At 38.4% G+C, this 12,034-nt stretch overlaps 2 protein-coding genes across 3 annotated transcripts in view; both read left to right on the forward strand.

The window, feature by feature from the left end:
* The window catches only part of mical3a (microtubule associated monooxygenase, calponin and LIM domain containing 3a), a 59,120-nt gene extending 56,998 nt beyond the window's left edge, over positions 1-2,122 (forward strand). The window contains 1 exon segment of the mRNA XM_067503095.1: positions 59-2,122. Within this exon segment, the coding sequence (XP_067359196.1) occupies positions 59-243 (185 nt within the window). The 3' untranslated portion in view covers positions 244-2,122.
* Positions 2,123-2,426: 304 nt separating this feature from the next.
* ttc38 (tetratricopeptide repeat domain 38) lies at positions 2,427-11,938 on the forward strand. Of its 2 annotated transcripts, XM_067503085.1 has the most exons (14): positions 2,427-2,570; positions 3,017-3,094; positions 3,213-3,294; positions 4,049-4,220; positions 4,865-5,038; positions 6,068-6,143; positions 6,678-6,797; positions 6,922-6,981; positions 7,223-7,261; positions 7,723-7,804; positions 8,214-8,379; positions 10,379-10,538; positions 10,944-11,017; positions 11,339-11,938. In XM_067503085.1, exons 1-14 carry the CDS (start codon positions 2,541-2,543, stop codon positions 11,424-11,426), a joined length of 1,401 nt encoding a protein of 466 aa, XP_067359186.1. In that variant the 5' UTR covers positions 2,427-2,540; the 3' UTR covers positions 11,427-11,938. The 2 variants fall into 2 exon arrangements, with proteins under 2 accessions (XP_067359186.1, XP_067359187.1); XM_067503086.1 differs by lacking the exon at positions 10,944-11,017.
* Positions 11,939-12,034: the final 96 nt, after the last annotated feature.

Consider the following 12,034-nt stretch of genomic DNA (forward strand, 5'->3'; position numbering starts at 1 on the left):
ACTTTTTAGCCCTGTCTTGTCTGCCTGGTAAATGCTTTGTTTTCATTGCCACTTTTAGACCACCTGAAGTCTGAGAAGGAGCTCGCTCAGGAGAAGCAGATTCTAAATGAGATGTTGGAGGTGGTGGAGCAGCGTGATGCTCTGGTAGCACTCCTGGAAGAGCAGAGGCTTCGGGAGAAGGAGGAAGACAAAGACCTGGAGTCTGTCATGCTTTCCAAAGGCTTCAATCTCAACTGGGCCTAAGAGGAAAAATAATTGCTTGTCAGGTTTTGAGAAAAGGATTTGACTTGTGATAGGTGGTCTCTGCCTTGCACGGACAACTTTGATCAGAATATTCTGCTGAACACCGACACAAGCAGTTGGTCTGAAACTGTCACACCTGCAGCAGTGAATGTGTAAAGATTCACAAGTTTGCAACGTTTACATATCCTCTGCCCAAAGGCAGTCCTAGTTAATCACTTTACGTTTTTGCTTATGCTGTCTCTCTGTGGGTGGAGAGGAGTGTACATTCACAACTTTATCATCCCAGCCTTGATGTGGGAGAATGTTCAAAGACTTGTTTCTATCATTATGTAAAGGGAAGAATGCAGTTCAGTCCTGCTGATGTAAAGAATTGTGCTTTTTGTGTATAGTTGTGTAGAGCAAATCGCATTTCAAGCGGAATAAGAGTTTCTCTTTTCTATAAAAGGACTGCTACAGAGGTGTTTAATTGCTAGTGTGACGTCTCCAGGCTCAATCATTTCTGTCTGACTGCAGGAATGATGTCCTCTGCTATAGCGGTTTCTTTACCCAGTAACTTCTGCATCTGTAACGAACCACAAAAACGTCTTGAAAGGCTCTTTTATTTCTTTTTTTTTAACCCCCACCCCTAGACTGTTTAGTGCAGTAACAGTAAGAATTCATTTAAAAAGGGTTGTGTTTCCTGATGTATTTATTATTTTTGTTTGCCTTTTTACAAATAAACATTTTTGGTCATGTTGCTGTGCAATCAGAGGACAGTGCCCAGAATTTCATCATCTTCCACTAGTGCGTAACTTCATGCAGCCATAGCCATTGCATGTCAGGAGAGAAGGCTGCAGGCACACAGAACAACCACTGTCTTTGATACCTAGCACATAGAATAATGACTTAATCTGTATATGAACATCACGATACATGATTGGATAATAATGGGCCTCTCCCTGAGTTGCCAGTCATTCTGGCCATTTACAAATACTTGACCTCATTCAATACTGGATTGATTATGTCAACTCTTATTGTAAAACAATAGCAATGCAAAGGAGCTGTTGAAAAGATTCATCTTGGAACAAACTGTATTTTTTGATCCATATATGAAACATTTCTACCGTATGTATTGACATTGTGATGTTATTATAATGCAGTCAGATTTTACTGTTGTTAATGATAGATCAGTTTAGCTCACACCATCATTTTGTCCCACAGGATTGTCTCCGTTGTCTGTTGATAAATATGCTGCAATATAAGAAGTAGATCGTGAGAACATTCACACTACACAACACTAACATCTGTATATGGCAGTGTTAAGCTTTTATTGTTGAAGAGGCCTTTTTCATTTTTATTCTCTTAACTTATATTTTCATTTTTTAGTTTTTTTTTTTTCGTGTTTTTACTTCTTACTTGTTTTGAAGGTAGTTTAAATCTGTGTGTGTCCCACTGGAACTTTTTTGTTTTTAAAAACTTTTTGTAAATTGACAAACGCATCCTTTTAAATTGAAAGCTGCAGAAACGCGCTTTATGAGTGACATGTATCAAACCGGAGCATTATGGTTTATCTGATGGGTAGTCGGATCTCAAAGTCTTCTTGACAACTGTATAAAATGAATTCCAGTGGTCAGAAACACTAGAGGCTATATTTATGACTTGGTTTGAGCTGTGAATAAAAGTAACATAATTTCAAGGGTTGTTTCAGATGGTGTGTTAAGTTTGACATGATTGTATTGCTATTTATTAACGTGTGAAACTGTACAATATGTAAAGAAAATGAATCCTAATTTTTAAACCGTTCTGACACATGACCTAATGTACGTGCTTAATGTAGCTAAAATACATAGGGACATTGGATGTATGCTGAAATGGCAATAAAACAAGTTGTTCTTTTCAATGTCTGTCCACTAAAGTCTCACCTTTTTATTTGCATGATTTTGGTTATGACAGATTAGTTGTAAGCTTTAATTGTAATCTAACACTAATGATTTTTGACTCATTATGCTCTGAAACCAATTGATACATTTGTCTTTTTTTTTCTATAGAAATGGTAAATGTAGAAAATGTCAATTATTAACTTAATACTGTACATAATGTGTACCATTTTCCCAGTTATTAATACATTTATTTTCATTTCCACATTTATAAAAAACGAATTACTGGATTTTCAAATTAAAAGCACCGACTGACACGAACTTATTTTGAAACCCACTGGGTAAAGTTAAGTTCCGGTCTTCGTCAGTGCGATAACCTGGACGCAGCTAAAGTGTGTGACGGTCAGAAGTAAGGAGAAATCACAGCTGCGCCTAAAAACAATGATTGCATCAAGTTTCAGGGACTGTCAGGTTAGTTGTGGACTTTCCCAACGAAATACGTCTATTGTGAAAAGACACACAATAGCCTGAGCGTGTCTGATACACGAGAAAGGAAATGTTTGTTGTGAAATGTCATTGTTTGTAGCAGGAAAAGAATTGACCGCAAACTAGAGCGAAAATATGGCTTTTTAACTACGACAAATTCTGCAGACTTTGTTTACTGCAGTGTTCGTTATTGCCTGTTTACGTTCCTGTAGGTACTTTAGTTTTTGCAGTATAGTTCTAACATACACGTATTTTACTTTGTAGGCTGAGTCAAATTTTAACCCCTGCCCATTGGAGTTATGTGATTTTACAGGCACAATTGTACACAGTCAGTCGCTTGTTCACGTGAAAGAAAAACAGAAAAACTGTTTCGTGCACACGAGCTTTTGTCTAAAGGTTTAATTTATTGCCCTTACTTCTGTTCCTTACAGGCGTGGAGGGCAGAGGGTCTTGGATTGTCCAGCACCAGCAATGAAGCTTGCAAACTATATGACGCAATACTCACGCAGGTGGACTGCATCACCCCCACAGATATCCATTGCCACATTAGCAATGTCTGCAGACTTTTACATATGTGAATAAACCAAAACTACATTTATCAGCATTTCCATTGTGTTTGCCTCCTAGTATGTGAAATGGCGGAATGATGAGACCTTGGGGGGATTTGAAGGATGCATTTCTGCTATGCAGTCTGCGGACCCTAACTTTGGTAAATAGCTACAGTACAGGTGTAGTCAAACATCCTTTATTTAATTTAACCTTTAATCATTTAAGTACTGATGAAACATGACAGCAGGAAAAAACTGTGCAAGAACGTAGGTATTTTCAATGCTGGATCACTGAAGGCAATGAGCTTGAAGTATCAATAAATAGGCCAGTACTTTTCCTGCAAATATTTTAAAATGTTTGCTAATTAAAAAAGGTTTAGTAGTTGGTTTTTAAGTTTGTACTTTACTGTGCCAGTTGTGGAAGAAGCATGACAAAAATAACAATACAGTTATTTAATAAAATGTACTTTTGGTGAGGAACTGAACTCAGTTACTTTCCACTGCTGAATTGTGTCTTTTCTGAAGCACCTGGTGACTCGTACTATCACAAATGTCTTTGCTAGTGCCCTTGTTCTTATACTCTTGGATAGAAAACAAAGCATTTGGCGAATAACATTTGTCTGCCCTTATGTGGTCAATATGTGTTTACTACTGGTGCTGTTGCTGCAGAACTATTAAAATGTCAGACATGCTCTTATGGAACTGGTAAAGTATAATTAACGACTGAAATAAAGGACTTGTTTTGAAGTCAAATCACATAGTGACTTAGCAGTGACTCATCTCATTTTAAATAAGTACACGCAGGAGGGATGAAAATCTCATTTTATCCATGAAAAGAGATTGAGATCAGAGGCTCAAAGAAATTTCATGTTAACTGCAGAAGTAAAAGACCAGTGTTATTTGTTTTCTCCTTAGTTATGGGACATGTCATAAGTACGGGTCTGGAGCTGGTGGCAACGACAAGCTCCACCCGGCTGAATGAGCGTCTAGCGAGTGCTGTGAGACGAACAGTGGAGCTAGCCAATAGCCAGGACATCTCTTCCAGAGAGAAACTCCATGTCCGGGCCATGGAGCTCTTCTCACGCGGGTAAGAGCAAGAGCTGGGTTGCCAAAGGGTAACAAAAGAGGAATGAATTAGAATTCTGTCATATGTTGTTGCCACCTCCCAAAGAGGAGTCTCAAGAAAACACATGCTAAGAGGGAATAGGGCATATTTAGAACACCAACATGTGATGTGATTGTCCCCTATATCACAGTGTTTTTTACAAATACCTACTGCCTTGTCAGATACACAACTAGTCTGTTGGCTAATATTCATAATGTACATCATGTATGTTATGATTAAGTATTCTGTTTGAACCAATTGTCTAAGATGTCTTTTTAGACATTAGAGGACTACTAAATCTCTTTTATGTACGGGGGGATATTAATTAATCCCTGAGAACATCTTTGTGCCCACGTGTGCCTCATATCCACAGCACTGTGTGCCAAGGACTTTTGGCATTTGCATTCATTCTGCAAATTCTTTTTCCCCATATTATTATATAGCAAGGCATACATACAATATTGAGTAGACTACTTAATTATCAATATCTAAGGATACTTCTGCATTTGAGTGGGTTCTAATATCCTCACTTCATCACAGTGCATTTTGTTGACTCTGATGGGAAACTAATTCTGTCATTCTTCTTTGCCTTAATGTATTTTTCTCATGTTTTGTATTTGTTATAGAAATTTTCCTAAAGCCTGTGATGTATGGGAGGACATTCTGGTGGATTACCCCACTGACATGCTGGCCCTCAAATTTTCCCACGATGCCTACTTTTACATGGGAGCCCAAACCCAGATGAGGGACTCTGTGGCCAGGGTGCTGCCTCATTGGAAACCACATACACCTCTGTCCAGGTACGCACGACAATGAAATATTGGAAAGCATTTCAGGTAACTTCCAAACAAGCTCACTGGAACACAATGCGACAAAGACGGGGCAAAAGACAGAGCAAAAACAAACAGAGCAAAAACAAAGCAAATAGTGGAGTGAACGGTCACCCTGTGACCAGAACCACAACTCTACATTAATGTTGTAACTACTGGATGTGTAACAGGCAAATTTCTTGCTAACAGGTTCACAATATTCACTTAAAAGTTCAGAAAATATCACTATTGCGTTCCCCCAGTTACACAGAAAATCAGTTGTTACAGGTTTAAATATGCATTTAAGGAGTTGCACATTAATATCATTAACATGCAGGAGACTGCATATAATTATCTCGACATCAATGCATGCATTAATGTCAGGATAATTAGGTGCGTAAATATAAAGCTACAGGGAATAATACGCCTTTAGTGTGTTGGTGTGTGAGGTTAGTAAAGTTGTTCTTTCTGAGCAGGTGGAGTATGTGTCAAGAGGACTGTGTTGAGGTGCAGATGGTTACTGAACCATACTGACCTGCAGAGAGTAATTTCTCTCTCAGGGGGTACCCTCAGTCAATAACGCCTGTCCTTTATGGGTGATAACTTGCTGGGAATTATTGTTTTCTTCTACATCTTACCTTCAACAACACAGTGAACACAGTTTAAAATTTTAGATGAGTCAGACAAAGAAAATCTAGTTCGTATTTAAAGATTTAATGGTGACAACCAAGCTTCACAGTTTCTAAGGGCTCCAAAGTGAAAATGAAAACAATTTATTGGCATGATCCAAAGTTAGTGATGGCAAACCAAGCTTATAATCATCCTAAATGTTTAAAAGTAAATTGGGGTAATGTCATGTCACTTATTTATGACCCTTAACTGTAATCTTTTTTGCTCAGGGCACAAAAGCCCAAAAAACAGCGTCTCCTTCTCATCATCCTAGATAAATATATTAGTGAGCAATGGTTATTTTCTTCCTATATCTTGAAATAAGATTTGTTTTTGTGTTTTTGCCCTCAGCTATCTAAAAGGACTATATTCCTTTGGTCTCCTGGAGACTCGCTTCTACGACCAGGCTGAGAAAGTAGCTATGGAGGTGAGATGCTTTGTCCGTTAAACACAAAAGATGTACAACTACGCTCTCCAACAATGATCACACAGTAAATTAACACTTCTCTAACACTTTGAACAAAACAACCGTGAAGTGCTTATTTTTTTACAGGCCTACATTAGTTTTGGCTTGGTGTACCTCATAAACTGGGTGTAGTCTGTGGAACACTCTGTTGCGATTATTGGAGCTAGGTGGTCCCAGCTGTCTGTGCCTGTGCTGATTGTCAGTTCAATTTGACAAGTAATTTGGTGTTGAATACCAATAATAAGGAGCTCATCCAGATTTTAGCAGCCACTGACTGTTGGCTGCTCAATGAATAATGCATACAAAGTAGCTGTGGCAAAAAGGTCACTTGAAAAAAGATTGAGGAACATGATAGATGACATGAAAGAAAGTAACTGGGAGTTAAGTATGCCATTATTTTTGAATTCTCATTTTTCTGTGGCAAGTAAAAAATAAAGCCTTTTCTGTCTCTGTATTACTACCCCTTGCTTTAAACAGTTCCACTCCCTTTTTCAGGGCCTTGCTATGACTCCAGATGATGCTTGGTCTGTCCACTCTGTAGCCCACGTTTATGAAATGAAGGCAGAGGTGGACAAAGGCTTGAAGTTCATGAAGAGTAGGGAGAAAGACTGGCAGGTGCAACCCCACAGTGATTCTATTTTCTGATAAATTGCATTTCATTTATTTTGTCCGCAGAGTGTAATTACAAATTTAAATAGCCTTAAGAAAAATATTTAAAATATGTATTGTTTAATTCCAGGTATCTGACATCCTGGCCAGTCACAACTATTGGCATTGGGCTCTGTACTACATTGAAAAGGTAGATTCTAAGGAGTTTTCTCAGTCAAGCAAATAGTTGACAGTGGGAGTGTTTGTGGAACTTTTATTCATGATATCCTTTCTCCTGGGTAATTTGAAGCCTGGAGTTAATTATGTTGGGAGATTGATTTGTGTTCGCATCTGTGCAGCACAATCCATCACCCTCTCTTATTTCTCAAGTTTGAAGTTATTTATATTTGTCTTTCTCACCTTGCCGTCCTCTTCTTGCTCTTCCTCCACAGGGGCAATACGAAGCTGCTCTGCAAATATACGATTCTGAGGTTGGTCTGTGTTGAGTTCGCACCAAAACTTTAATTGTACATCTGCTTGAGTGCACACTTTAAAGAGTCATGCATGTACTACACAGGGGATGCAGACTAAAAGCAATGCGTTGTACTTGTGAACCAGGAGGGCAAGCGTGGAAAAAATGGAATTCAAATCCATGTGAAGATGTGAGAGCAAGAAAAGCACCCCCGCAACAGTGTCAACAGCCAAAGCTGGTTATTTTTTTAGTGACTCTAAAAATAGGATTAACAATTTGAAAGGGAAGCTCTTTGATGTCCTGTAATGTCTTTTTTTTCTCTCACAACTGTAGTTTTGAACACAAAAGCTATTCGTACATCAAGTTAGCAGAAAATCTTGATTATTTAACATGTGTCAGGAAGACAGCAAGACATAAACATGTCTTGTTACATCCTTACGAGTGTGAATAGTAAAAGTGTGTCCTCTCTACCTACCTAAGGTATTCAGACGTTGCAAAGCCACAGGATCCATGTTGGACACTGTAGATGCCTGTTCAATGCTCTACAGACTTGAAATGGAAGGTGAGATATGGAGTAGCATGGGAATTCACAGAACAACTTGTTAAGGAAAGTTGTAATGTTCCCATCTGGTCATCACACTTGGCGTGTTGGGCATTACATACTAGACTTTGATTTAAAATCAGGAATTGATGTGTGTCATTGCACAATAACAATATATTTGTATGACACTGATTAGCTTGATCAAAATGCTGTAATAATTTCATATGTTAAGTGAAAGTGCTAAGAAACTACAGTAATCTGGGTTGTGATACCTCATTCATCTTGAGCTTGACAAGCTGTGTAATTAGCAGAATCTCTGAGCTCCCTCTTTTAATGTATACAAACTTTAACACAGACTTAAATCCACGGCGGATATTTAAAAATGTTTTATTTAGTATGTAGTATTTTCGTGCTTTGTTAACTGTTGCAGGTGTGTGTGTAAAGGAGCGCTGGTGGGAGCTCCTCCAGGTAACACAGTCTCACACCGACGATCATGTCACCATATTTAACGACCTTCACTTCCTCATGACGTCTCTGGGAGCAAAAGAGAGTGGTGCTTCGCAGCGTCTAGTGGAGGGCCTGCAGCAACTGGCCAAGTAAATTCTGCACCATATCCTTTCTTCACTGCACACCTTAGCACTCTGTAAGCCTTACATAACAGCCTCCCAGGCTTTATGTAAAATGAAGACAGAAATGAGGCTGAGCGTAGGATGGTGAGATAGAGAGCAGATGCAGTCAGAAAGAGACTTTAGAGTTGCAGTCCAAGTGAGGTCTTCCCTCTGTAGCAGATGTTGTACCAGTGGCTACTTCCTCTGTACAGTTTTGTGGTCCTAATGCGTTCTGGCATGCTAACCAGAGACAGCCAGTGCTTTCTCTATTTTATTTGATACACAACCCACAGAAAAGCTGCTATTTAAAACTGGGCTGTTAAATTGTTATGCTTCCCCCCTGTTACGTAATATAATGCAAGTCACACGAATTGGGAAATTATGCGTCTTCCTGGGAAAGCAGTTCTTGAAACTCAGTTCCTTAACACAGCTCTACTTAGAATCATCAGGCAAGCTGAAGACTGTTCGCGCTTTGCCTCTCACTTGTATTACTTTGGTTTGGAAGGATTGCACAGATTTACATAATCCATATTTTGCCATAATGTAATTTTACAGTCAGAGGCAGCGACTCTAAACATTACGTAATCCGAGAAAGCCTCACACGAGTCTAAAGCTCTGACAACTTTGTCAGTCTGCGGACACAAACCAGTGTGGTATTTTTCTGTACATTTTTTGATTTGAAGAATTTTACATCAAACTTTATTATGAAAGAGAATACATGTTGACATCATTCATAGCTCTAATTATATTAAATGTCTTCATTGGGGCTGACAATTAATTAAAAAATTTTAATCGCAGACCATCTGTAATTAATTGTAAATAATTGCAAATTAATCGCATATTTCATCTGCTCAGACTTTGCTCTAAAGAGGCATTTTGAAGGGTGGACACAGTACTGAAGGTACTAAATTTTTTTAACTTGCTGTGTACCAAACTTGTAGTTGGCTATGGATAAAAAATGGAAATGCACCGACTGAATTTTTACAACAGCATAGTCACATATAATTTGTCCCTTATTTTATTATCTACATAAAATAGCATTTATGCTTGTTACCAGCTTTTTATTCGCCAAGTTGTATTTGTGTCTTATGGTACAGCAAGTGTTTTCCACCAGAGTGTCTCATCTCAGCTGGGATTCGTCTTTTTTTGTCATACCTGTTTTATTAATTTACACAAACAACCATACGCTCTGTTTTGGGTGTTTGGCATCAGTTTCAATTTAGCAATGCATTTACTGAGACTGCAAATGAAAACGCGTTCTGCCACAGTTCCACTGATTTGCATGTTAAGCAAGATGTGATGCACGACTATTTTGATGCATCTTACATGTTTGTTCAACAATTATTCACTCTGCCAAAAGAAGGCTGTATGTGAGGAAATATTTTAAATAGATCAACAATCAAACACAATATGAGAAATTTGTTCAGAAATGATGTTCAAAATTTATAGTGAACTTTTAATCCTTTTAATTTTTCTAACCTACCAGGCTACTTATTTAGTTGTAGATACTGGCTACTCTAGACCAGGCTGATGTGTGACAGTTAGTCAGGAAAAACATTTTCAAGCAGGGGGCCACTGAGGATACAGAAAGGGAAAGTTCTTGAAAACAACAGGTTGATCCAAGCTGCACTTTTATCTTTGAGAACTATGATAAAGTTACTTACTGTAACTTTGGATTGTTCAGTGCCTTGAAATGAGACCAATTGAATTTTCAGCTGAGCTCTTTTATTTTAGTTTCTGCACAAAATTTTGGTTTGGCCTGGTATGACAAAAACAGTTACACTGTTATAAATGGGTTGCAGATTCACGTTTTGTGTATTTTCCAACTTGGTGCAGTGTACAAACTGGGTACAAGTATCCTTGTCATCCAAGATTTATTTTTGGACAAATGTACAATCTAAAAAGATTTCCATCATGAGCACTAGTTTTAAAACCTTCTGGCTGAACCAAGAAATGTCTTTTCTAAAGCTACTACTTGTCATCACAGGAAGCCGGAGGACAACCAACAGCACCAACTGGCTAGGACTATTGGTGTACAGATGTGTCAGGCTATGATGGAATACGACCAGGGCAACTACAGTCAATCTGTGGAGCTACTGTATCCTCTACGCTACCGCATGGTAGAAATAGGTGGCAGTGATGCACAGGTAAGATTAATAGACGCACGGTAAAAGGAACCAAAATCAAGCTCAAACTCATCTGCAGATCTAATATTTACCTTTTTAGCCCTGAGCCGTTTCTTTTTATTAATTATGATTGATGTTTTTGTACAGTGTTCCCTTTAGTAAAACAGTAATCCCTGTTGTTGCACAAATATATCAGGTGAGGAATGCACCTATGCATTAAAGCCAACGCCTTTCTGCTTCTGAAGATGCTACAGTATATAGTGTGGAGCACAGCGCTCCAACCTATTAATAATAAATCCATGTGATCAATACCAATGGACTTCACTGTATGGTTAGAAAACGATGTCTACAAAAGGGTAGAAGGAATCTATACGGTGTTGCAACTGGTCTGTATTACCTAATAGGTTTGTCTATTGTATTTTACAGAGGGACCTTTTCAATCTACTACTTATTCATGCAACCATGAAATCTGACAATAAGCATCACCAGAAACTTGGAAGGTAATACAGAACCCAGATTTCAGGCCAAACATTTTCTATCTAATGCATCTTGGCCATGCTTTTATGTGAGAATCTGCTAAGAGAATACAGGAGGCAAGATCTCAGAGTATTTGAACTAGTGGATTTCATCATGATGCTGTATAGTTGGAGCTGCCGTCCACTCTGAACACAAGCTCTATGATCTCATTATGTAACTGACATTTCCTGCCTGTACACCATGTTACGTTTTCATTTTTGATCAGGTTAGCCACTCAGTTTGTAGTCCCTCTGAAAATGTGTTTCTCTGTTGGTAATGTCTCGTGTTGTGCCAAATCCCTTAAGATGTCTTCTGGTGGAGCGTGATGCCGTGAGGCCAAACTCCCCCCTGACTGATCGTCTGATGCAGAGAGCCATGGCACTTCACGTCTAGACTGATGCGAAGGTGCGCAGTAAAGCTCCCGGGCAAAAAGGAAAAAAAAAATAACCATCAAAGCCCCATCATAATATGATTCGCTGGTGTTTGGCTTTGGGAGAGTCTTTTACCAACAGGCAGGGATTGGCAGTGCTGTCAAGACAGCTTAAACCTGTTATATATTCAATATAAAAATCCGTGCCCTTTTGGAAAGTGGAGCTGTTAAGTTTTGTATGTCAACAAATTTGCTTAATTTCTTAAGGTTATGAGCTAATATTAACCACAGCTTGCCAGTTAGCATGATAACTAGCCTTAAAAGACAATACATAATCACATGCCTTTTATGATTTTGTTCTTTCAGCAAAATAGACAACTATAATCAGTAGAGCTTCACTGTAATTGAAGCTTTGTTCTTCTTTTTATTAGCAAACATCACATTTACATAAAAATAACTTAGAGAGATTAAAGTCTTCATGTTAATATCAATAAAAAACAATATTGAAAACCAATAAATAAACAATTGCAATTTGCATGTGAATGACTATTTGAGTAACACAGTAAAGTGCATCACACTTTGATACCCGAGGCCAACAGCACGTTAAGAATAAGAAATGTCAAACGTTGCA

Source organism: Channa argus, chromosome 4 (assembly GCF_033026475.1).
Source record: "Channa argus isolate prfri chromosome 4, Channa argus male v1.0, whole genome shotgun sequence".
NCBI lineage: Eukaryota > Metazoa > Chordata > Actinopteri > Anabantiformes > Channidae > Channa > Channa argus.

Bases quoted from the DNA above. Each gene is read 5' to 3' on its own strand.
- ttc38 (XM_067503085.1), top strand. From the start codon at position 2,541: ATGATTGCATCAAGTTTCAGGGACTGTCAG. The intron at 6,144-6,677 runs GTGAGATGCTTT...TCCCTTTTTCAG, and splicing joins CTGAGAAAGTAGCTATGGAG to GGCCTTGCTATGACTCCAGA. The intron at 8,380-10,378 runs GTAAATTCTGCA...TTGTCATCACAG, and splicing joins GGCCTGCAGCAACTGGCCAA to GAAGCCGGAGGACAACCAAC.